We start from the raw sequence: 27,359 nt of genomic DNA, 5'->3' as shown, positions 1-27,359 counted from the left end.
AACTGGAACACCCAGAGGAAACTCACGCAGATAATCGCCCGAGGCCTGGAATTGAACCCAGGTCCCTGGCGCTGAGAGGCAGCAGTGCTAACCACTGAGCCACTCTGCCACCCCAAATTTTAATATTTGATTCACAGGAGTGGGCATTCACCTCTGTTGAACTTACCCAGTTGATCATTATCCCTTGATAACCAATAAAAAAATCTACCCATCTCAGTCCTGAACATTTCAATGAATCCAGTTGCATAGGCAATAGGGACAGAAAATGTCATTAACCTGCGAGTGAAAATGCATTCTGATTTCATTCTTGAACACTGATTGAAGATTAAGCCCTTGTATTGGACTCTCACACCAGAGGAAATGGTGTCTCTCCTATTACCCTTAATCATTTGAAGCACTTGGTTTAAGTTATAGAATCATACAGCACGGAAACAACAACACTGATGCCAGACTTACTCGTCTATAGCTCCCTGGTTTCTCCTTGTAGCCTTTCTTAAATAATGCACCATTAGCCACCTTCCAGTCTTCTAGCACCTCACCTGTGGCTGTAGATGATGTAGATATCTCTGCTAGAGGGTCTGTAATTTCTTCCCTAGTTGCCCACTATGTCCTGGGATCAGAGCCTGAGGATGTATACGTTTTACAACTTCAAGCACCTCCTTTTCTGTAATGTGGACTATTATCAAGACACCACTATTTATTTCCCCAAGTTCTTTAGTTTCCATGTCTTCCTTCACAGTAAATACTGAAGTGAAATATTTGTTTAATATCTCATCCATCTTCTGTGGATCCATACAGACAATTTTCAAAACTTGACTGGGGACATTGTTTGAATGTCAAGTGACAACTAGCAAGTGAAGGTTTCCAAAAGTGAGATGATGAGAATTTAGAGACAGTGGGTTCCTGTTAAGAGTGAAGGGCAAGGCTGGGAGGAATAGGGGACACTGGATAACTAGTGATATTGAAGCTCTGGTCAAGAAAAAGGAGGCATAAGCCAGGTATGGACAGCAAGTTATTCCTCAATTGTTTAAACTGAAAGGAATACAAGTCAAGTTTCTACAACCTATCTCAATTAATTAACCCTTTAAACTATGTTGAATATACCATGTTTTCGTTCCGAGCATTCTCTAAGACTTGAAGGTAAAACTGAAGATTGTACTCAAAGTGCGACTTGCCAAACATTGGACAGAACTGAAACATTACTTCTCGAATTCCAACATCTTTATGATAATCACAGAATTGTTACAGTGCAGGTGGTTGTTTGGCCCATTGTGCTTGCACCAACTGTTCAAATGAGCATCATTACTTTGTACCGATTTCCTGCTTTTATCCCATTACTTGGGAGATGCCGGTGTTGGACTGGGGTGTACAAAGTTAAAAATCACACAACACAGTCCAACAGGTTTAATTGGAAGCACTCTAGCTTTCGGAGCACACTCCTTTATCAGGTGGTAGTGGAGGGCCCAATCCTAACACACACAATTTATAGCAAAAATTTACAGTGTGATGTAACTGAAATTATACATTGAAAAATTGATTGTCTGTTAAGCCTTTCATCTGTTAGAATACAGTGATAGTTTCACTTCTTTCACGTGTAAATCACAAAACCTTTTTTTTTAACAAAATGTTGCATTGTCGGGTTAGCTGTTAACAATGGTGATAGCTAGATAATATGTTGAAGGTGTTGGCCCCCTGTGTTCTGTCTATGCCACGATGTTTTGATTGATTCTAATCTAAAAAGTGAGATAGCGGAGTTTTACATAAACTTTTGCAGTTTATGAGCTCAGAGTTCTACATGAATGCATGAGATTTTGAGCAAAGTACAATGTAACCCTGCAAGTACAAATTCACCCCACAAAATATATGTGTGCATGTGGGTCTTTGTCTGTCTGTGTGTGTGTGTGTGTGTGCCTGTCTGGGTTGGGGGTTGTGATTGTGAGAAAGTGTATGTGTGCGTAGTGAGTACAGAGTGTCTTAAGTCTGTGAGGGGATGCATGTGAGAGTGTGGGAGTGTGGGAGTGTGTGTGTCTGTGAGTATCTGTGTGCGCATCTGTGTCTGTGGGTATGTGTGTCCGTGTGTATGTGTCCATGTGTGTATAGGAGTGCCTGTGTGTGTGTATAGTGCAATGGTGGTTACCTGTAATGTGACATGAACCCAAGGTCCTGGTTGAGGCACTCCCTATGGGTACCGAACTTAGCTATCAGCCTCTGCTCGGCCACTTTTCTCTGCTGCCTGTCACGAAGTCCACCTTGGAGGATGGTCACCCGAAGGTCCGAGGCTGAATGTCCTGTACCACTGCCTACTGTGGACAACTCCATCCCTGTCACGGTAGGCACCGCAAGACGTGTCAGAGTGTGGACATAGATACCACCATTACGCGTGGGGACACCTCCCACCTTGTACATGGCAGGTACTCATGTGACTCAACCAACATTGTCTATCTTATATGTTGCAGGCAAGGATGCCCGGAGGAATGGTACATTGGGGAAACCGAGCAAAGGCTACGACAACGGATGAATGGGCACCGCACAACAATCAACAGACAGGAGGGTTCCCTCCCAGTTGGGGAACACTTCAGTGGTCCAGGACATTCAGCCTCGGACCTTCGGGTAACCATCCTCCAAGGTGGACTCCGGGACAGACAGCAGAGAAAAGTGGCTGAGCAGAGGCTGATAGCTAAGTTCGGTACCCAAAGGGAGGGCCTCAACCGGGACCTTGGGTTCATGTCACATTACAGGCACACACACATACACTTTCTCACACTCACAACCCCCAACCCAGACAGACAGACACACAGACAGACAAAGACCCACATGCACACATATATTTTGTGGGGTGAATTTGTACTTGCAGGGTTACATTGTACTTTGCTCAAAATCTGCATGCATTCATGTAGAACTCTGAGCTCAAAAACTGCATGAATTTATAAAAAACTCCGTTACCTCATTTTTTAGATTACAATCAATCTAAAATTCATGGCATAGAAAGAGAACACAGGGGGCCAACACCTTCAACATATTGTCTAGCTATCACCATTGTTAACCTGATAGCTATCACCATTGTTAGCTATCACCTGATGAAGGAGCATCGCTCCGAAAGCTAGTGTGCTTCCAATTAAACCTGTTGGACCATAACCTGATGTTGTGTGATTTTTAACCATTGTTAACAGCTAAGCCGAGAATGCAACTTTGTTAAAAAAAGGTTTTGTGATTTACACACGAAAGAAGTGAAACTATCACTGTATTCTAACAGATGAAAAGCTTAACAGACAATTAATTTTTCAATGTATAATTTCAGTTACATCACACTGTAAATTTTTGCTATAAATTGTGTGTGTTAGGATTGAGCCCTCCACTACCACCTGATGAAGGAGAGTCGCTCCGAAAGCTAGTGTGCTTCCAATTAAACCTGTTGGACTATAACCTGGTGTTGTGTGATTTTTAACTTTATCCCACTAAGGTTGACATTTTTGCAACTGATTTGCCTGATGAAATAACACAGAAGACTGATGAAGCTAATCTGGTTGAAACGATTTTGATTCTGTATGACGTTAAAGATGTTCAAGGAAAATTGAAACCTGTTGCGTGAGGTGGACATTTGCAATAAGGGGCAGAAAATACAGGTGAAGCATGGGTGGCTGTGGAGGAAAGATCAGTCAGATTGCTTGGCAGTGCCAGAGCTCCATAATGGGCACTTCTGGGACTGTAAGCAGATCCATAGAGGGCCTCGGAGTCCCAAATGCAGGCAAGTCCTAGAGCTTTGGACTGGGTATTTTTCCACAACTAGGGGAAGGAGGGTATAGTGGATAGGGAATGAGTTTTAAAGAACATGTGGGTGAGAAAGAGGAGGAATTTTGGAGGTTTGCTCCTGATCGGCAAGAGCCACCCTCAAACCGTAGTACGCCCCTTTTTTCCTCTCTCTTTGTGCAACTTAATAATGCTGGCTGTTATGGAGAGGATACCACTGGGGTCAACTGAGGTTTTAACAAGCTCAACTGACTCTTAAATACTGTCATATTACAGGTAGGCTGCCAATTTTGGTGTCCACTCCCGTATGCTTTATATTTTGGGGGGTGAGCTCAGTGAAAGGGTAGGAATGAGTCACTCCGCTTCCCCCCCCCACCCCTCCACCAACTCAAAACATACTTAGTTGGAAGATGTGATGTCCAGCCTGTGGCTTTGAAATTTGGGGGTGGGGGGGTGGGGACAGAAAGCAGAATAATAGTGAAAGGTTGTTTATCACACTGGAGGGAAATGCAGGAGTCATCATTTTATTAAAAAATATTAGTAATCTGAATTTGGGTCTACAGGTATATTTCAAAGTTTGTACATATCACAAAATTCAGAAAAACAGCAAATGGTGAGGAGGACAGTAACAGATTGCAGAAGCACATGGACTGGTGAGATGGTCAGATTTATGGCATGTGAAATTTGATGCAGAGAAGTACAAAGTGAACCATCTTGGTAAGAATAAGAATGTGAACTAAGTAATACAATTTTGAAGGATATGCAAGAATATAGACACTAGGCATGGAGATACAAAAATATTTGAAATGACAAGAGAATTTTTAAAAAATATCTTGAGACACCCTTAGTTTATAGGCAGGCACTGTGTACAAAAGCAAGGAAGTTATAGATCACTGCTTAGGCAGTTGATGGAGTACTGGGACTGCAGTTCTGAGTACCAAACTCCAGAAAGGTTGTTAGGACCTTCAGAGAGGTGACAGCAGATATTGACTGGAATAGCACAGAATAAGAAACCTCAGTTGTTGGAAAAATTGCAGAAAGTGTGTTGCTGTCTTTAGAATAGAGAAGGTTAAGCAAACATTGAATAGAAGTGCTCATAGGGTAAATAAAGAAACAACTTCCAGTGGCAGGGGGTAACCAGAGGTCAAAGATTTAAAGCAATTGGCAATGAGAAGCAAATGAGAAGTTTTTCCTTAATACAGCAAGTTGTTATAATCTGGAATGTGCTTCTGGAGATGGGGGTGGAAGCAATTTCAATACCAACTTTCAAAAGGATATTGGGAAAATGTGTGCATAATTTGTGTGGCTATGGGAAAAGGGCAAGGAAATATTAGAACAATTAGATTAGTCTCTCAGCCAGAGTAGGCATGGTAGGCAAATGACCATTTTCAACGAAAACAGATTTATAGGAACAATACATCTTGATTCCAACTTGAGTGCATGAAATTTATTTCTTTGATGTTGCGCTTGCACTACAGACCAGCCTTAAGATGTTGCTGTGTAATATTGTTTCAGGATCCCATGCCAAAATAATGCCTACGTAAATATTATGGGGCAATCTTTGAGGTAGCCAAGGCATTAAGCAATTGAAATGAACACAGAGATCAAAATGCTACATGCCCAAGATTGTATACTGTTACACAGATTATTAAGTTGCTATCAGAAATTTAATTTGAATCCCTGAGCTTACTCAATGTCCATGCAGTGGAAATCCTGCTTCTCTATAGTGAACAGGTGGACTGAGCACATTATCCATCCAATGGCTACAAAATTGGCTACCTCAATGTCAGTGGCAGGTTTCATACACCTATTAGCAGCCATGCAGGTTCACCTGTGGATACTGGTTTATTCTGTAGGCCTCCAGTTTTCCCTGGGGCAGCACTAATGCCTTTCAATTGGATGGCAGGGCTGCTGCTGTCAGAGCTGACATTGACAATCCCGTATGAAAGTAAACACAGCATTAGGATAGCAATGAAGCAAATCCACTAATGGATTAGCAGATGCAGGTAGTTTAAACAAATGCATTAAGGGATTCCTTTTGCCATAGGTAAGCCAATACTTTGACCCTTTGTGATGACTGAATAGAATTTTCCAAAGCACATGACATACAACTAACTGATTGACTAGGCATCTACAGCTTTCTCTTATTGACACACACTACAATTGGGTATAAGTATGGATTTGTAGTCATAATTACGTAGTACAAACACATCAAGAGACATACACTGACCATGTATTACATCCAATCAGTACATGTAAGTTACCTGCAGCCTTCTAGTTAGCAATGAAAAGATGAGGGAAGTGTTTTGTTTGCCACAGCGGTCCTGCCATTAAGAAGCTTTATTTGTAATTACATCATGTTTCTAAACCATCTTACTTTCAGAGTATGGGTTGAGTCATTTGGTTAACAAAATAAACCTTGTAACTTCAATTTAAAAGGTTCAGCTACATCGCAATCTGAGATTTTGGCCCAATTTATATGGCCCAAGTTGACACCTGCATTCCCATTTCTGGTTATTTTGTCTGACAAGGGAGAGGAGTTTGGGTTTTCACCTATATCTAGCAATCCCACCTTGCACCTTCATCGTCGGGCTGGCCATTTCAAATGCAACCTTACAATTTTGATGGGGTCAGGTGTGTTCCACAGAACTACTGGGTGACTCTTGTCCTGAAGTCAGCCAAAGTAAACAGTCACTCAACATTTGCATTGAAATACACTGCACCCCTTTTATCCCATCTTAAAGCTATCAACTATTCACCATTCCAAAAGGCTGTTATCCAGTACAGATCTATTCATTTTATGTAAATAAACACATCAGCATTGAAAAACCATGATGAAAGAATAACTTATCACAGGTCAATGAAGATGTCAATCAAACAAAACTTGCACTTCTTTCTGTAGAGGTGCCAAAACTGCCTGTTATGTTCAGTGGATTAGTCATTCTCGGAGCTCAGCCAGCCACATCACCCATGACTCCTTTGCCACCTGGGGTTTGCCTCTGGAGATGTGATCAATGCCTCCCTGAACCCAAATATTCCTTAAAGCAATGGTGGGTGGGGGCCTCCTTAATGATGGCGGGTTTGCAAACTTTCTAAAGTCTCATTTCTGGTTTCCTTCATGAATATCTGGTCATTGCTTGTCAAAGGATACTCAGGTCACACAGAAGAACTATGCTAAATGGCCACTAATTTTTCAAGACACTTCACATTTTTTGCATTTTGGAACTTTTAGGATTGCATTTGTTGTGGAGGTGTAAGTGTGTACTGTACCATTAAGAAAGAGGGGAAGCTAGCAAGGACTGACTGAAAGCACAGAGTGTACGGAACAATTTACACTTGGTTGAAGCAAATAGCTGGAGTTGTGTTGCCATGGAACAAAAACAAATTCAAACTATGCCCCAGATACCAAAACCCAATTGAATTTGAATTTAGTGTTTTGATGACATCGAACCAATGAAATGATTGATATTTTATGACATAAAACCAGACATTTTGAACAATTAGAGGGAGAACTGCCAAGGAAACCAACAATAGTGACTGCTAAGTGAATAGCTCTCTGAAAGGTACCTGTCCACAAGAAATTTGTGCAACAGAAGATCGAAGCTGATCGAGAAAAATCTACAAAGGAGAATTGACAAAGCTGACTGGTTTTGAAATGTAATTTTTTATTGTAAATCTTAATCGGGGTTTTAATCGGACCAGTATTGTAGAGTGGGAGTTAAAAGATAGGTTTAAGAAAAAGGAGTTGTAAATAGTGTCCAATGTTGTCTGTTGGATATAAAGAATAAAATTGTTAATTTTTATTTTAAATAGTGAAATCTGGGATATTTCTTTGCCTTTCAAAATTTAACAGATTACGGCACAAGGTGAACTTCTCTATGTGTCGAGTTTAAATTAGCAGAGGGGTTTACATTCTCTCCCAATTACCAGGTCTCCATTGGTTTAGTTTTCTTAGGTTAGAACTTCAAATGTTAGAAAAACAAATATTTGATACCATAAAACCGTGGCCTCTAACCCTGAAAGGTTGCTTTGACATTATTAACTCCTATGTAAGCAACTCTGCAGTCCTTCTGTGGTGAGCTTCACCACCTGCTGGAAATTTGAGGTGCACAAGTGGCAGGGAAAGACTACTTTCAGCAAGAGAGAATCTAATCATCTTCCCTAGATGCCCAATTACATCCCCATCACTGAATTCCCGACCATCAACATCCTGGAGGTCATAAATACTGTAGCTACAACAGCAGGTCAGAGTCCAGAAATTCTGCAAATAACTCATGGACTATTGTCTTGATTTTGTTGTGACTGTTTAACAGCTTCTAGGTATACAGGGTCCTCTGTGGAGCGGGCAGGTGGGAGTTTTCTTCCCTGAAGTGAATTGGTTGGATTTTCATTACAAAACTGCAGCTTCTATAGTCTATCAAATATGTTGCCTTCAATCTTAATAAGTCTTGTACTTGTGAACTCTCTCATTGTTAGTGGCACAATAATCATGACACAAAATAATCCCAATTCTGTTTACAAACGTGTTATACAATACAATGTATTAAATAACATTATGACCATGATTCCTTGCAAGATCTGTTTGCCTCTCAACATTTCAGTCATTTGTTCGCAACATGTCTTACAATGTTAAAGATACTAAATAAACATAAGTAGCATGGTATAAGTGGATAGAATCCCTACAGTGTGGAAGGAGGTCATTCAGTCCAGCAAATCCACACCAACCTCCTAAAGAGCATTCTATCCAGACTCATCTCCCTACTCTATCTCTATCAACCTGCATTTGCCATGGCTAATCCGGTTAGCCTGCACATCCCTGGACACTATGGACAATTTAGCATGATAATTTAAGCAGTCTACCTTCTTAGCTGAAATGACTGAAGTTCTTAGCTTGCTGTGGAATTAAGCAGGTTACACAGCTGCTTGGAGTGCCACCAATATCTAAGTCTTGGCTTGCAAATATAAAATAATGAATGCATTTGCTACCAGCCTTAGTTGTTTAATTTGAACATGACCTGATACAAATGACAATAACATTCACTGCTTTGACACACCAACTTTACAACTACTTTCTGTGTTGATGGAATACTTAGAATTCTATATTAAAGACATGGAAAAATTGACTCCCTGTTAAATGATTTTTTTTTGACTGGACTACTTTCTGAGAACTGAAAACGTAAGACCTTGTATTATGCACGGCAGGCAGACATTGCAGCAATATCTGAGGGGAGCTTCCATCCGAGAGATGCACTGATTAACCAAATCATAACTACTGAGGAAGAAAGTAAGTTTATCCATTAAGTTTGTTGTTCCTTCACCTGTTTGTAACTGAATACGCACACACATCTGACATAAATGTTTTGATTAATTATCTGGGCCAGATTCAACTCATAATAAATAAGAAACACAAGTATCATGAAGAACCTATACAATCCCCATCATTATCTTAATATTAAAGGACTGGTTTAGAAGTAACAATTAAGAATTAACAGGAAATCCACCTAGTTGAAACAAGCACAACTTTAAAAACTGGCGCAACATATCTGGATCCAAAGCATGAATCGTAAAAGTCTAATAAACAGATATAGCAAGTAATTATGAGAGCTAATAAAATGTTATTGCTTATTGTGTGAGGAATTGAATACAAAAGTAGGATGCTTATACTTCACTTACACAGGGCTTTGGTGAGATCGTTGAGTATTGTGTACAGCAGTAGTCTCTTTTTAAGTAACTTTTTTTAAGATTAGATTCCTAGTGTGGAAACAGGCCCTTCAGCCCAACAAGTCTACAATAATCCTCTGAAGAGTAACCCACCCAGACCAATTCCCCTACATTTACCCCTGACTAATGCACCTAACATTATGGGCAATTTAGCATGGCTAATTCACTTGATCTGCACATCTTTGGATTGTGGGAGGAAATCGGAGCACCCGGAGGAAACCCACACAGGCATGGGGAGAATGTGCAATCTCCACACAGACAGTCACCCAAGATTGGAATCAAACCCGGGTGCAGTACAGTGGAATTCGTTCAAAGACTTATTGGACGGAGACTGGAATGAGGAATGTTAAGACAAGTGGGTGGCATGTTGGCCCAGTGGTTTGCACTGCTGCCCCTCAGTGCCAGTGACCCAGGTTTGATTCCAGCCTTAGGTGACTATCTCTGTGGAGTTTGCACATTCGCCCCGTGTCTGTGTGGGTTTCCTCCAGGTGCTCCGGTTTCCTCCCACTGACCAAAGATGTGCAGGATAGGTGAACTGGCCATGCTAAATTGTCCAATGTGTTCTGGGATGTGTAGGTTAGGTACATTAGTCAGGGGAAATGTATAGTAATAGGATAGGGGAATGGGTCTGGGTGCGATACTCTTTGGAGGGTTGGTCTGGACTTGTTGGGCCAAATGGCCTGTTTCCACACTGCAGGGATTCTATGGTTCTACTCTGGCTTGTATCCATTGGAGTTTAGAATAAAGTCATCTCTTAGTCATCCAACATATAAGAAGCTGAGGGGTCTTCACAGGATGCACTGGAAAGGATGTTTCCACTTACAGGAGTATCCAGATTCAAAAATGTCTGTTTAAAAATCAGTAGTTTAAGACAGACAGGAGGAGAAAGTTTGTGGGTTCTCTTCCTCAAGGGGTGGTGAAAACACAGTGCTTGACTGTCTTTAAAACACAAGTAGAAAGATTCTTGATCTGAAAGGGTGTACATCATTTCCGTGTTACAAGGGAATTGGGAGCAATCATGTCAGCTGTGATCTTATTGAATGGTGGAGCAGGCTCAGGGGGATGAGTGGACTATTTCTGCTACTAATTCATACAGTTGTATGTTCACATTAGAACAGCATTTACCAAAGTGCGAGTTGAACGTTTGCGGTTGTGCATTCTGAGGTTACCATCCTTCATCTTGGTTTCTTCAGTCTGACCACCTCCACCATCACCTTCAACCCCCATCCATCGGCACTCTGACCCCTCTGACCATTCATCAAAGGGTCAAAATAATTTTCAAGCCTCAAAATGGGCTCTCAGTGGGACAGAGTTTGGGTAGCATGTATTAGTACACTTTTTCACAGACAGCTGGAATCTTGTCAGTCATGCTGGATGTTTTAGGTGTGGAAGAATTGGAAACCTTGATAATTATGTTGGGCCTTGCAGGGCTTGGAAGGAGAAATTAGATATATTGATTAACTACTTTAGTCTCACACAATGAGTGTATGCAATTTCTCAGTTCAAAGCAAATAGAACATTTTCAATTCCTCTAACCTTCTGAAGTGATTGGCTACAACACCCACAAGCTCGCCGATGCGGTTCTCATTGGCTGGCTGCATTTTATCAAGGCACACAATGAGGTCTTTATTATCCTTGGTGTGGAACACAACAAGCTGATCTTTTCCTGTTGACACGCTCACTCCAGTAACCTGCAGACAGGGGTAGAAATACAATACTGTCATCTAACTTATTGACATTATCTTTCTATCCTGAATCATATGCACTGTTTCAGAACAAATTGTCAGTTTCTATGATTGTAATACTCTGAGATTAGACCCATTGTATCTGTGCTACCTATCCACACAGCTCCAGATTCCCATATCATATCACTGAATATTATGTTGATTTAACTCTTAAAAAAGCTCTAAACCATGACACAACCATGGTTGAATTTCAAGTACCACACCTTTTTGAAAGGAATCAAATGTCCAAATACAACAGGCAGCATATAAAAAAGATCATGCAGGTTTCATTTTGAAATAGTCATCTCCATGCCAAAGTTCAAGATGAACCAGCTCTCCTCATCTGAACACACAGACCTATTATGCAGAGCACTACCCATTCTTACTGATTCATCAGAGGACACTAACTTACTGGTCTGTTCAGAGAAAATATCCAAAGCACAGTGTGCATTTATCAGTTTGCTCTGACTCAAAAAAATAGATAAGCTAAGAGACTGGGCAGCTAAGGGTAAATAACACACAATACTCAGAGAAAACAAACTTCCGACACAGAGATACAGAAAACAACTAAATAGGAAATATCTAAAGTCATAGGTTTACTGTTAGCATGGTCTAATGACATGCCTGGATACTTTCACCTGTGATACTGTGCTGAAATCTATTACCAGCTATAGTGGGATCTTGGAGATAGATTACAGATTGTTCTTCTTAGAGAAGGAAACTCTGATAAGCAGTTGATAAAAGTCATGAGGGGTTTGGGCAGAAAAAAAATTGTTCCCATAGGTGGAAGAATCAACAATGAGGGAACACAATCTCAGGATGACTGACAAAAAAAAAGCATTGGGGTCATGAGTTTAACAATAAATAAATTACTGGAAAAGCTCAGCAGGTCTGGCAGCATCTATGGAGTGAAATTGGGACTACCGTTTCTGGTTGAGTGACCGTTCCTCCGAACTGGGGTCACAGGTAAAGACAATTTTCAAGCAGCGTGACTGGGAATGCACTGTCTTAGAGAACATGGTGGTGGTAGGTTCAATCATGGTTTTCAAAAAGGAATTGAATAATTTTATGAAGACAAAACAATTTCAGGATTACAGGAAAAGAGCTTAGGGGCAGGACTGGCTGGGTTGCTTTTGCAGAGAGACAGCGTTAGCAAAAAAAAGTGATAGCCCTATTTTACAGTGTAAAAAAAAATCACACAACACCAGGTTATAGTCCAACAGGTTTATTTGGAAGCACGAGCTTTCGGAGTGCTGCACCTTCAACCGATGGTTGTGGAGAATAAGATTGTAAGACAGAATTTATAGCAGAAGTTTACAGTGTGATGGAACTGAAATTATATATTAAAGACCTGGATTGTTTGTTAAGTCTCTCATCTTTTAGAATGACCATGTCGGTTTCAGTTCTTTCATATGGAAATAGCTAAACTTTTTTTAAAAGGCTACATTCTCAAGTGAACTTTAACAACTGGCATCATGTCGGCCTAGATAATTTTTAGATTAGATTACTTACAGTGTGGAAACAAGCCCTTCGGCCCAACAAGTCCACACTGCCCCGCCGAAGCACAACCCACCCATACCCCTACATTTACCCCTTACCTAACACTACAGACAATTTAGCATGGCCAATTCACCTAACCTGCACATCTTTGGACTGTGGGAGGAAACCGGAGCACCGGAGGAAACCCACGCAGACACTGGGAGAATGTGCAAACTCCACACAGTCAGTCGCCTGAGGCGGGAATTGAACCCAGGTCTCTGGCGCTGTGAGGCAGCAGTGCTAACTACTGTGCCACCGTGCCGCCCACAAATAATGTATAGAAGGTGTTAGCTCTCTGTGAGGCTGTCTGTGTCACAATGATCAGACTGATTCTAATCTAAAAAACGGATTTACAGAACCTTACATGGATTCATGCAGTTTTTCAGCAAAGTAAAATGTAATTCTGCAAGTACATATTCATCCTACAAATGTGTGTGCGCGTGCACGCACACACACGCATGTTGGGGGGGTGATATGAGTGTCTGTGAGAGGGTTTGTTTATGTGTGTGAGTGAGAGTGTAAAGGGGTTGAAGTCTGTGAGAGGGTGTGTGGGGGAAGGAATGTGTGAGCATATGAGAAAGAGTCTGTGTGAGTGTGTGTCTGTGTGGGGGAGGGAATGTGTGAGTGTATGAGAAAGAGTGTGTGTGAGTATGTGTCTGTAGGATTGTGTGCGCACGTGTGTAGGAGAGTCTGTGTGTGTGTTTGTTTGTTTGCGTCCATCTGACTGTGTGTGTAGATTGCAATGGGATCACCTGTAGTGTGACGTGAACTCAAGGTCCCAGTTGAGACCATCCCCATTGGTACCGAACTTGGCTATCAGCCTCTGCTCGGCCACTTTTCGTTATTGCCTATCCTGAAGTCTGTCTTGGAGGACGGTAACCCGAAGGTCTGAGGTCTAATGTCCCGGACGGCTGAAGTGTTCCCCGACTGGGAGGGAACACTCCTGTCTGTTGATCGTTCTGTGGTGTCCATTCATCTGTTGCCATGGCCTCTGTTTGGTCTTGCCAATGTACCATGCCTCAGGCCATCCTTGCCTGCAGCATACAAGATAGACAATGTTGGCTGAGTCGCATGAATACCTGCCACATGTGTGGTGGGAGATGTCCCCACATATAATGGTGGTATCTGTGTTGACATTCTGACATGTCTTGCAGCGTCTACCGTGACTTGGTTGTATGGTATTGTCCTGAAAACTGGACAGTTTACTACAAATAATGATCTATTTGAGGTTTGGTGACTGTTTAAAGGTGAGAAGTGGAGGTGTGGGGAAGGTCTTGGCGAGGTGCACATCCTCATTGATAATGTGTTGCAGGCTGCGAAGAACATGGTGGAGTCTTTCGGCTCCTGGGAAATGCTGGACAAGAAAGGGTACCCTGTCGGTCGCAGCTCATGTCTGTCTCCTGAGAAGGTCATTCATTCTGAATGATGATGGCTTCTCCTTTATCTGCTGTTTAGTCAACTAAGGAGTCAACTTGGACCCCACTGGCAAGCTGCAGGTAAGGATGCCCTGAGGCATGGTACATTGGTGAGACCAAACAGAGGCTACGGCAACGGAAACAGATGAATGGACACCGCAGAACAAACAACATATAGGAGTGTTCCCTCCCAGTTCGGGGAACACTTCAGTGGTCCAGGACATTCGACCTCGGAGCTTCGGGTGACCGTCCTCCAAGATGGACTTCGGGACAGGCAACAATGCAAAGTGGCTGAGCAGAGGCTGATAGCCAAGTTCGGTACCAATGGGGATGGTCTCAACTGGGCCTTGGGTTCATGTCACACTACAAGTGATCCCATTGCACTATTCTCTCTCTCTCTCACACACACACACACGCAGACCCTCTCTCATACACTCACACATATCCTCTCACAGGCCTAAAGCCCTTTATACACACACTCACACATATACTCACACCTTCTCACAGAAACTCAAACTGCCCCAGACAGACAGACAGACAGAGACAGACACACACACACACACCCTACATGCTCTCACATACACACACCCCTACATGTGGGGTGAATTTGTACTTGCAGAATTACATTTTACTTTGCTCAAAAACTGCATGAATCCATAGATTCTGTAGATCCATTTTTTTGGATTAGAATCAGTCTGACCATTGTGGCACAGACAGCCTCACACAGGGAGTTAACACTTTCAATACATTTTCTGGGCTGACATGACACCAATTGTTAAAGTTCACTTGAGAATGTAACTTTTAAAAAAAAGTTTAGCAATTTCCATATGAAAGAACTGAAACCAACATGGTCATTCTAAAAGATGATGACTTAATAAACAATCCAGGTTTTCTTAATTGTATAATTTCAGTTCCATCATACTGTAAACTTCTGCTATAAATTCTGTGTCTTACAATCTTATTCTTCACAACCATTTGATGAAGGAGCAACACTCTGAAAGCCAGCATTTCCATATAAACCTGATGGACTATAACTTGGTGTTGTGTGATTTTTAGCTTTGTACACCCCAGTCCAACACTGGCATCTACAAATCCTGATACTTTGCATAGTGTGAGTTTTCTATGCGTTGTTTTATTGCAACTGGAACATTGCAATAAGGTGACAATTAGCAATGCCAGACACTACTGTTCATACACTGTGCTCTGTGACTGATTCACAAATTTCACAAAACATGGAACAATCAAAGCATAACCATTTTGCCCTAGCACAAGGGATGGGCTGACCAAACAGTGGTGGGATAGCTCAGGAACTTTCATCACATTTCTAATCTCCGCAATCTAGCTCATGGAAACATTTTTTTTGTATCTAGAGATCTTTTGACATGAAGTCTCACAGCATTTGCGCTGTAACTGAAAGCAGCTGAGAGAAAGTTTATTGGGTTGCTCCTCGGAATGAAAGGGTTAACATGTGTTTGGTATGCTTACCTTTATTTGTCAGTGCATTGAATATAGGAGTTGGGAGGTTATATAGAGGCTGCATAGGACATTGGTTAGGCAATGTTTGGAATACTGTGTGCAATTCTAATCTCCCTCCTATAGGAAGGAATGCTGTGGCACTTGAAAGGGTTCAGAAAAGATTTACAAGGACGTTGCCAGTGTTGGAGGGTTTGAGCTACAGGGAGAGGCTGAATAGTCTGGGACTGTTTTCCCTGGAGCGTTGGAGGCTGATGGGTGACCTTATAGAGGTTTATTAAATCATGAGGGACATGGGTAGGGTAAATCGACAAGGTCATTTCCCCAGGATAGGGGAGTCAAAAACTAGAGGGCATAGATTTAAAGTGAGGGGGGAAATATTTAAAAGGGACCTAAAGTACAACCTTTTCATGCTGAGGGTAGTGTGTGTATGGAATGAGCTGCCAGAGGAAGTGGAGGAGGCTAGTGCAATTACTATATTTAAAAGGCATCTAGAAGGGTACACAAATAGGAAAGGGTTAGAGAGAAATGTTGGCAAATGGGAGGAGATTTATCTAGGATAGCTGGATGGCATGGACGAGTTGAATCAAAGGGTCTGTTTCCATACTGTACATCTTTATGACTCTAAATATGAAATTTGTGAGTAGGACTAGGCCATTCAGCCCTTTGAACCTGTTCTACCATTCAATATGACCATGGTTGACCATCCAACCCAGTACCCTGTTCCTGCTTTCAACTCATATCCCTTGGATCCCTTTATTTGCAAGAACTATGTCTTCAGCTTTCTTGAATGTTGTCCTCTGAGGACTCAATTATTTGAGGCTTCTACTCATTGAAGTTTAGGAGAATGAGAGGTGAGCTTGTTCAAACCAATAAGATTTTGACAAGCTTGATTGGATGATTGCTGAGAAGGTGTTTCCCTCCTTGGGGGAATCTAAAAATAAAAATGATCAAAACAAGGTGAGATGCAGTTATAGAAGTGATAAAGCTGATATTCTCTTCCCCAGAGAGCAGTAGAAACTGGGCCACTAAATATATTCATGGCTGAATTAGCCAGATTTTTGATCTATTAAACAGTAAAGGGCTTTGGAGTCTCAGCAGGAAACTGGACTTAAGGCCGCAACTTGTTCAGCCAGGACTTTGATGAATGACAGAGCAGGCTTGAGGGAGGTTGAATAGATTACTCCTGTTCTTAATTTTTATGATGTTATGAGCATGGAGCTACACAAGGAATAATGAATACTGTGCACCAAGCCAGACTGGGGGAGTGATTGACACCTGGGTCAGATTTGCACTGAGAATCAGTGACAGTGGCTCGGCTAAGGGCAAGCAGCAGGGGTTTAGGATAATGATTTCTCAAAGAGCTGATATCGTCATGAAGGACCCAATGGTCTGATGAAAGGCAATAAGATGGCCAACCCATTATTTAATTTTTCTTTACCACTAACACAAATAATAATTTTTTAAAAATGAGGTTTCAGCTCACTGAAATACATTGGTTTAAATCTTGGCATCTGACCTCCGAAGCATCTCCACTGTAAAAGCTTTTATTTTAAATCAATACGTAACATCAGCAGTCTCAATCACATTCCCTCTTCCCCCAAACACCCAGCCTCTTTTTTTTTTCTCTCTCCTAGAAATTCAACAGCAGCTTTGTACAGAACAGAAGTAATATGGACATTTGCCAGATATATATAAAGGGAAAAGTGATGTCATTTTAATTTGTCTATTAAACTGGTTTCAGCTGTAACTGCAAGCATCTCAAGTTCAAGAGAAAGATAAATTGAAATGGGACAATGCAGTATAGGCACAATTCAGTCACCCCATTTCAAGCTGTCACTCTTTAATGCCTGTTAGTATACATCGCCAATATTCAGGAAGCAATTAGTATTCCACTGCTCATCCTGAACACCAAACACTTATACTGCAAAGCTACAGACAGCTGGAAAGCAAATACTTTAACCCTTCCCACTTCTTCAACAGCTTTCAATATCATAAGCTTCTTACTGCAAAGCTTTTCTGAAGTGTCATAAGGTAGATTGAAGACTAATAAACAATAGTTGAATTCATCAGATTATTCAGTCAAGCCAAAAAATAGCAGTTTGGTGAATGCTACGGAGATCCTCAAACAGTTAACTTTTAATTCCCGGCATAATTGATGCTAACTTTGGTACTGGTAATGTGCTTTGACCTTCCCCACAGTGATTATTGCAACTATCCTTTAATTTAGAGAGACACGTTGAGGTTTGCAAGTCAAGCAGTGTGATTATTTTATGTTCACTATGTCTCTGTACCATCTCACAGCGAGACATCAGCTGATGCAGTCTCCAAGGAGATCTCTATGGAAACTGGGTTACCACGGAAATGCTGATACTGAACTATTCTGACAGTAAGATGAATTTATCGAGGATCATCTGGGTGAAACTGCTGCAAAAGATTTCATCTTGAAGTGTTAAACACGCCCTCTCTAAGCAGGACAAGACACACAGAAAGTTGACAAATAAAACCCTTTTTCATAGATGAAAATGAAACTAACCAATAAACCAATGCAATAAATTGGATTGAATTTGAGAAATTGATTAAATATTAATAATGCATCTTCTTCTCAATAAAAATTAAATACCATTAACAAATTAATTCAAACAGATATGTTTTGCACATCTCTTTCTTGAAAGAAAATCTGTTTACTTTGCTGGCTTTAGAATGATTAACATTCAGGATATATTCATCAGGTTGCTTTTAAAGACAGAAGATGAGTCAAAGATTATTCGGAGAAAAATGCCTGTTATGGTATTGAGGCTGAAGAGTTTCATTGCACAGTCATGTGTGAACATGATGCTTGATCCAATGCTGAAGGAGAGATGCTTCATATCAGAATTTCACTGTTTTGCCGCACTGGCTTACTCGTAGAGGACTTATTTTTAGTCACCTGATTAAAAAATATTTGGTTAATCTTTGCTGCATAGTTAAGCTTTCATGTTTTAGGGGAACTGGCCCTAGCAGGCTGATCAAATACATGGTTGTAGGTATTTGTGTTACAGTTCATTGCACCTCAAAAAGGCCGGATGCAGATCTGTGCCAGCAATTTCCCAAATGGCAATGATAAATTATCGGGCCATCAGGTGGGGGAGGATCTGAACGTGGGGGTTTGAGCATGTTGCAGCTGCTTCCTTGCACAAGCTTGAAGAAAATGCAATAGCCAAGTCGAGTGAGAATGCACTGGAGTCCGATGGTGGCCAGCTACATAGTGACTCTAGCAGAACCATCACAGCTGGTCCCTGGTTTGTCTTATCAAGCAGATATCAAAACACAATATGGGAGTGGGGCAAAACAAAGAAGGCAGACAGACAAAAGAAATTGCTGTTATATAGAGACATTTTACATAGACTTCACTAGAGTGTGACCTACATTATACAAAGGAATAGTCTTCATCACTTGATACTGCTTCAGTGGATCCAACTTGTATAGATGCCGGTCAGTGATGAAAATGGCACGGTCCTCAGATTTATTGAATCGATTTATCTATAGTGAGATAAAGACAAGTGTACAATAAACATTAATACAAATCCAAGGCAGAGCTCTTAGAAGGGTATGGGAATTATCCCCACCAAGCCTTATAAAATCAACAATTCAGATTTTGACCAAATTTTCTGGGGCTTTAATCTTCCTTCAGGTTCAGGAGGAATGGTGGTAACCCAGATTGTTTTCTCATCATGTGATATGACCTCCACAAGGTTCCTCAAATTATTGCCCTATCTCTTGGGAAGAAGAACTTACAAACATTGCTCAGTTTGAACACTTACTGCCCTGAAGGGCACCTTTAATCATTATAAGGATGCTTGGCAGATTGCACTCTGAATGATAGTTTCACCACACGTACAGATCTTTTGCACCCTGGTATAACTGACCAGCAAAATGGGGCTCTTCCTGTTACTAATTAAATATTATGGCATTGATCTGACATCACCAATGCAAGATAGTCACTAATTTCAGATCCAGCATCAGCCTGAATTATACAACCAGAGCTCCTCATATGCCAGTTATGTTAATCCACACACATCAGCAAAATCTCTGGTTTCTGAACAGTTGGGCTGATTTTACATAGCAAATAAGTGGGAAATTGGAACAGACATACAGTAGTTCATGCTTCTTACTCCTTATTTATTGACAAGGCAGACAGGCAAGATTTGTATCTTTCACAGCTTCTGGATATTGTAAAATATTCTTAAAAGTGAGTACTGCTTTTTAATCATTCATAGAAAAAGCACCTGATTTTTCATGTGTTTAAATTCACCGTTGGAAGTCTCAAAGTGTTACGTAAAACTTTACAGCAAACTCCCACAAATAGAAATTAGATTCATGACCAATAAGTTTGTTTTAGGTTTTGTCTTGAGTTAGATATTGGCTAACTCTCTAGCTCTTTTTTTAATGGTACCATGAGATCTTTCTGGTTCATCCTGGAAGACAGACAGCTTGATTCATCCAAAAGACAATGTTCAATGCTATACAGAGAGGTCAACGAGGACAGGATTAGACTCCACTACAATCTCCTCAAAATTCAATAGTGTGCCACCCCAGCAAAATTAATGAGAATTAAGAAAATAAAAGTTACATCCTGATATTGAAGTGGCTAATAAGCCATAAAATTCCTGGATCATACTTTTATCTACCTCTTTAATACTCTTTGTCAAATAGATTTTGTGTGGGTTCCTATTGCATGTGTAGATGGAGACTTCAGTTTATCATGCTATCCAATTGAATGGAGTCCTGTAACTAGGATTGCCTTACAGATTGTTGGCATACTCAGTGGGTTCAATATTATAGAGCATGATGTAATTGGCAGCTGATAACACAGGGTACATCTGTGTAGTTGATGAAAAACTGATTGAATGTACAGCAATTTTGCCTTTGGGATGATACACAATCACAAGCCTACAAAATATAACTTTCACATCAACCAGATTTGTGTCAGGACATCCGCCTCCAGGAAAACAGCAAGTAAACTCCAAACTCTTTTTCAATTACAAGAATGTGCCTTCAAAGCCTAGCAGCTGTGTAGAAAGAAAAGTTTAAATGCAAATGCTCATCATTTTCTGAGAGCAATATTTTATAGCTTCAAAGAAATTTCTCAACTACAATGATGATACAGTATTTAGATGTCTTTGATGTCTTTGATTGTGGTCTTGTTATAATAACCCAGCCAACAAGAGTGAAACACAAAATAATCCTGCCCTGTATATAGTATGGGCATTGCATGTCATATACCATCACCACTACTCATGTAGGTGCATTGGCACAGTGAGTTTTGGGAAAGTTAAGACAACGTCTATAAGATGAAAGTGGATTGGCACAATCAGTTTATCGACTAACCACAGTTGAAAATCAAGGCACGCCAATATGCATTCTGAAAGTCCAAAGTTATGATACACTTTGGGGTTATACTTTTGGCAGATGCAGTTGCCAAAGTGACAGGATAATCAGTATTCCTCAATTACCACATTTATTCACTATGGATTCAACAGAGAATTGCAACAATACAGTACAATATTAAAGAATACTGAATCTTGCATATATAAGCCTCTTTCAAGTCTTTTAAATGTCTTAAACTGCATCACTGTTAATAAAGTGCACTCACCATTGTGACACTGGAAGACTGATTCACAGCAATATCCAATGTCTGACAGCTTAAAGAAAGATTGTATTTTAAATCTGTTTATGGATTAAAATTCAAAACAATGCTACCTCAGTGCCAAGAATGCAGGTACGATTCCAGCCTCAGGCGTCTGTGCAGAGTTTGCACATTCGCCCAGTGTTTGCTTTCAGGTGCTCCAGTTTCCTCCCATAGTCCAAAGATGTGCAGGTTAGGTTGATTGGCCATGCTAAGTTGTCTATACTGTCCAGGTGTGTAGGTTGGATGAATTAACTTTGAGAAATGCAAGGTGACTGGGATAGCATAGGGGATGGGTCTGCTGGGATGCTCTCCGGAAGATGGATGTGGACTCGATGAGCTGACTGGCCTGTTTCCACACTGATTCTATGATCATCAGGTATCGCTCCTCAGACATTTGTGCTACAACCCGGTATGGTGTTATTTCTGAGTGCCCTAGGTCGCATTAACTTTCTGATGGGAGAGAAGTTGTTCTGTTTTCCTGTTCTTGCTTCCAACCAGTTTCTAGTACATGTTACAACCCTTGAAAAAGCAGGTTCAAATCTACCTGACACTTGCTGGAAAAGCATTACTTGTGATACTTCATAACCTCCCCATAACTTGCTTTATTTTGCTCCTAACACAGGATCCTGGACTCCTGGTGGTGGTAGTAGACCTGGAGCCTGGATTCTCGGCAGTGCTGGTGAGATGGCGGCAGCCGCAGAGTCGGGGTCTCTTGCTGCATCACCGGTGTCGTTACTGCTCTTGGAGAGGGACTCCTCGAGTAGTAGCATACCTTGTAGAAGCCCTGAGCCAGACTTAGGACACCAATTTGAACAGAAGTTTAACTCTTATTAAAGTAAGTTCTTTCTATCCTTATTTGTAACTCGAAATGGTGCTAGATTATGTCGACAAAATACTTTTACACTGTATCGTCAAAGTATAGGTGACAATAAATCATTCATTCATTTAAAAAGTAATGAATCAGTTCTGAGAAGGGTCGCTCAACCAGAAATGTTAATTCTGATTTCTCTCCATGGATGCTGCCAGGTTTGCTGAGTTTTTCCAGCAATTTCTGTTTTTGCTTCTGATGTAAAACATCTGCAGTTCTTTCTGTTTTTATTTTGTAATGAAATCAACAACTAGTTAATCTGTTTTCATCAGTTTGGTTGAAGATTAAATATTAGGAGAGTTCATTTGCTTTTTGTCCCAAAGAGAGTGCCAATATGGTGGCATGGTTTAACATCTCGTTTGAAAGGCAGCACTTAAAACCCGTGCATAGCACCAGCCTAGATTTTGTGCTCAAGGCTCTGAAAGGAGGCTTGAACGCACAATCAGGTGATTCAGAGGCAAGAGTCTTAATGAGTCCAGCTTTTATTAGGAAATGGCTGAGATAAAATATATTAAATGGAAAAGGAAATGCAGATTGGTGGATGTAATGATTAAGTATAACTTCTAAGTATTTAAAATGCAAATATTAACTAAAGTAGAATTAAGTCAAAAACTCTTTGCAGTAACTCACAAAGAATTCATTTAGGTCAAATAAACATGGACCCAAGACAAAGTAATAATTACTTTACTGAATTACTTTGAAATTTGATCCAAAATGGCGAGCTAATATCATACATCTTGCTTCATGTAGTCCTTCTGCGCTTGGTATTATGTTTACTGGGAACTGACATCTTTTCAATGGGTAGCATTCTTGCCTCTGTTGGAGAAGTGGGATCAAATTTCACTCCAGAAAGTTCAGGCACAGTCTAGGCTGATACTCCAGTGCAGCCCTGAGGGAGTAGTGCATCAACCGAGGGGCTGTCTTTTCAAAGAGATGATAAACCTAACTATGTCTGTGGTCTCGAGGAGCTGGGAAGTTCTCCCTGCTGTATCGGTCAATGTTTTTCCATTAACTATCATTCATGAAGCAGCTTATCTGAGCATTATCACATTGCTGTTAATGGGAACTTGTAATGCGTAATCAACTTTTTGACATTGGCAATGTGACTACTAGTGAAAGATAACTGATCTATTGCAAAACACTTCACAACATTCCAAGGTTAGAAAAGGTGCTCAAAAAATGTTTTAAGGGAGAAATCAATCTCTGTTATACAGGAAAAGCTCAATTATCTGAATGACACAGGCGAGGAGTATTTTGTTTGGATAATTGAATGTTTGGATAACACAGTTTACCCAGGCTTCGAGACCTTGAGATCTTGTTCGGATAATCTGAAATTCAGATAATCAATGTTCGGATTATCGAGGTTGTACTGTACTGTGAAAAAAGTTAAATCCTTTGAGGCTGACAAGATAACACTAACCTTAATTTGAAAAGTCATTAATATTTAATAAGAACATAGAATATATCTCTCACACGAGAACTGTGCTTGCAATGCAGTTACAGCTCTTCCTTCATAATGACTTACAATGCCATCATGAACTTCATGTTATTTGAACATGAAGACCAAGTCTTCGGTTAACCATTCTGGACAATCTAAGTGTCTGGTAATGGTGGAGAAAATGCACTGTGGATTACTGTTCAGAAGAAACTTAATATAGCAAATAACGCTCTATTCCACATCATCTAAAACTGATGTGATTTTGGAGAAAAAAAATCACAAAAACAGCTTTTAACAATGAGACTATTTGATTTTAATCTTTCCTTCTCCCTTAATAAGATTGTGTGACGGGACCTCAATAACTTTTGGATGAAGGCTATATGTTTCAAAGTAATTGAAGAGTTAAATAACATTAGAAGAAAGGCAGCATCAGAAACCACACACTCTCACCTCTGTATTATGGAGTCATACAGCACGGAAACAGACCCTTCAGTCCAACCAGTCCATGCTGACCATAATCCCAAACTGAACTAGCCCTACCTGCCTGCCTCTGGCCAATATCACTCCAAATGCCTTTTAAATATTTAACTGTACCCACATGCACCACTTCCTCTGGAAGTTCATTCCATACATAAACCACTCTGTGTAAAAGTAAATTCCCCCTCATGTCTTTTTAAAATCTTGCTCTTCTCATCTTAAAAATATGACCCTTAATCTTGAAATCCCCCTCATTATTTTATAAACCTCTGTAAGGTCACCTTTCAACCTCCTACGTTCCAGTGAAACAAGTCCCAGCCTATCCTCATAACTCAAACCCTTCATCGCCAGCAACATCCTGGTAAATCTCTTCTGAACCCTCTCTGGCTTAATAATATCCTTCTTATAAAGAGAGGCTAGAACTGAAAGTATCCAGAAGAGACCTCACCGATATCCTGTACAATCTCAACAGGATGTCCCAACCCCTACACTGAAAGGTCTGAGCAATGAAGGCATGCCTTCTTAACCACCATTTCTATATGTGATACAAACTTCAAGGAATTGTGTTTGTGAACCTTGAGACCTCTCTATTCTACAACATTACCCAAGACACTACTTTAAATTGTAGAAGTCTTGCTGTTGTTTGTTTTACCAAAATGTATTAAACTCCATCTGCCACTCTTTAGCCCGTTGACCCAATTGATCAATGTCTCTTTGTAATCTTAGATAACCTTCTTCATTGTCCACTATGCCACCAATGCAGGTGGCATCCGCAAACTTAGTCGGCACGGTGGCACAGTGGTTAGCACTGCTGCCTCGCAGCGCCAGAGACCCGGGTTCAATTCATAGAATCACAGAACAATAGTGAATGGTGGCCATTATCATTGGAATACCAGTTCTTGAGATGTCGTCCTATTAGCCCCACTCCCTGTTCTTTCCCAATAATCCTAGAAAATTTTACTGAGATTTTATCCTGTTCAATTTTGAAAATAATGCAGAATCTGCTTCTATTACCTTTTTCACTGTGCATTCCAGATGATAACAAATTTGTTGCTTATTTTGTTTCCTTTCATGGTATTTTTTCAGCCAACCTGCTATAACCTGTGTAGTCTGGTTACCAGCCCATCTTTGACTGGAAAGAACTTTTCCCCAAATAATTGCACCAAAAACCTTCACGTTTTCAGCACTTCTATCAAATCTCCCCTTAAGTTTCCTAATCTAAGCAGACCAGCAGTGGTTTCTAGAAACAGGAAATTTACAACACAAAATGAGGCTATTTGGTCAAAGGTGTCTCATCTTTAATTCTCTAGCTTTTCCTTGACTGCAATATTGCATTTATAGAGATAGAATCACAGAGATATACAGCACTGAAACAGACCTTTCAATCCAAGATTTCCATGCTGAACAGATATCCTCAATAAATCTTTTCCCATTTGCTAGGACTTGGTACATATCCCTCTAAACTCTTCCTATTCATGTACCCATCCAGATGCCTTTTAAATGTTATAATTGTTCCAGCTTCCATCACTTCCTCTGGCAGCTCAATCCATACATGCACTACCCTCAGTGTGAAAAAGTTGCCCTTTACGTCCCTTTTAAGTCTTTCCCCTCTCAATTTACACCTATGCCCTCTAGTTCCCTCCCACCCTGGGGAAAAGACCTATTTACCCTATCCGTGTCCCTCATGATTTTATAAACCTCTATAAGATCACCCCATAGTCTCTGACACTCCAGGGAAAACAGCCCCAGGCTATTCAGCCTCTCTCCATTCCTGATGAAGGGCACCTACCCGAAATGTCAGTTTTCCTGCTCCTCGGATGCTGCCTGACCTGCTGTGCTTTTCCAGCACCACTCTACTCTAATCTAGACTCTTCCTGTAGCTCAAATCCTCCAACCCTGGCAACATCCTTGTAAATAATTTCTAACCCCTTTCAAGTTTCACAACATCCTTCCAATCGGAGGGAGACCATAACTGCACATAATATTCCAATAATAGCCTAACCAATGTCCTGTACAACCACAATATAACTTCCCAACTTCTATACCCAATGCACTGACCAAATAAAGGCAAGCATACCAAATGCCTTCTTCACTATCCTATCTACCTGCGACTCTACTTTCAAGGAGCTATGAACCTGCACTCCAGGGTCTCTTTGTTCAGCAACATTCCCTAGGACCTTACCATTAAGTGTATCAGTCCTGCCCTGATTTGCCTTTCCAAAATGCAGCACCTCACATTTATCTAAATTAGACTCCATCTGCCACTCATCAGCCCATTGGCCCATTTATCAAGATCTCATTGTACTCTGAGGTAACCTTCTTCACTGTCCATTACACCTCCAATTTTCATGTAATCTGCAAACCTATTAATCATACCTCCTATGTTCACATCTAAATCACTTATATATCTGCTAACTTTACCTTCCCTTAAGAGCTTTTGCCCAAAACATCAACTCTCCTGCTCCTCGGATGCTGCCCGACTTGCTGTGCTTTTCCAGCATCACACTCTCGACTCTAATCTCCAGCATCTGCAAGTCCTCACTTTTGCCTGAGAATTATCCAGAAGCTCTATCACAGTTTGATAGAGTCGCAGCAACATCCTTGTTTTTGAACTCTATGCCTGTACCTAGCAAAACAAGGACATCATATTCTTTTTAAACAGCCTTTTCAACTTGCCCTGGCACTTTCAGACTTTTGTACATTTGTACCTCTGTTGGCTTTGTCCCTGTACTTCCTTTAAAATTGTATCATTTAATTCATATTGTCTTTCTTCATTCTTCTTAGCAAATCACTTCATGCTTTTCCAGATGAAGCATGCGTGCTGTGCATCTGCACATTTCCCAGTCTATTTCCTTCTATACCTTCCTCATTACCGATAGTATTTTCATGTTTTGTGTCCCAAGCAAACCAAAAGTTTGCTCAATATTCCTGAGTCTAGGTTATTAATAGCTATCCAAAAGCAACAGTGGTCCTAGCACCGAGCTTTGAGGAACAAAATTTGTTCTTACCTCCAGAATGAAAATTGTTTATCATTGCTACTTTCAGTTCTCTCGTCTTTAGCCAAGTTTGTATCAAAAATGTCACTGTTTCCTTAATCCTTTGGGCACGAAATTTTGAACATTTCTAGAATATGTCATTTTATTAATCCCTTTTTCAAATTTCATGTATATACTATTAACTCTGTTACCCTAATCAATTTGCTCCATTACGTCAAAGAACTCAATCAAGCCATTCAAACACAATTAGCTTTTAATAAGAATGTACTAGCTTTCATTTTTAAATTGAT

At 40.6% G+C, this 27,359-nt stretch overlaps 1 protein-coding gene across 1 annotated transcript in view; it reads right to left on the bottom strand.

The window, feature by feature from the left end:
* myo1d (myosin 1D) overlaps window positions 1-27,359 on the bottom strand; it is a 525,665-nt gene that overhangs the window by 133,437 nt on the left and 364,869 nt on the right. Inside the window, exons 20-21 of the mRNA XM_043675298.1 lie at window positions 19,028-19,141; window positions 11,005-11,159 (exon numbers count right to left, since the gene is read on the bottom strand). Coding sequence (XP_043531233.1) covers window positions 11,005-11,159; window positions 19,028-19,141 — 269 coding nt within the window. The remainder of the gene's footprint in view (window positions 1-11,004; window positions 11,160-19,027; window positions 19,142-27,359) is intronic.

The sequence above is a fragment of the Chiloscyllium plagiosum genome, chromosome 33 (assembly GCF_004010195.1).
Source record: "Chiloscyllium plagiosum isolate BGI_BamShark_2017 chromosome 33, ASM401019v2, whole genome shotgun sequence".
NCBI classification, from domain to species: domain Eukaryota; kingdom Metazoa; phylum Chordata; class Chondrichthyes; order Orectolobiformes; family Hemiscylliidae; genus Chiloscyllium; species Chiloscyllium plagiosum.
The sequence above is the reverse complement of the archived record's forward strand: the minus strand, read 5'-3'. Positions and strand labels throughout refer to the sequence as shown.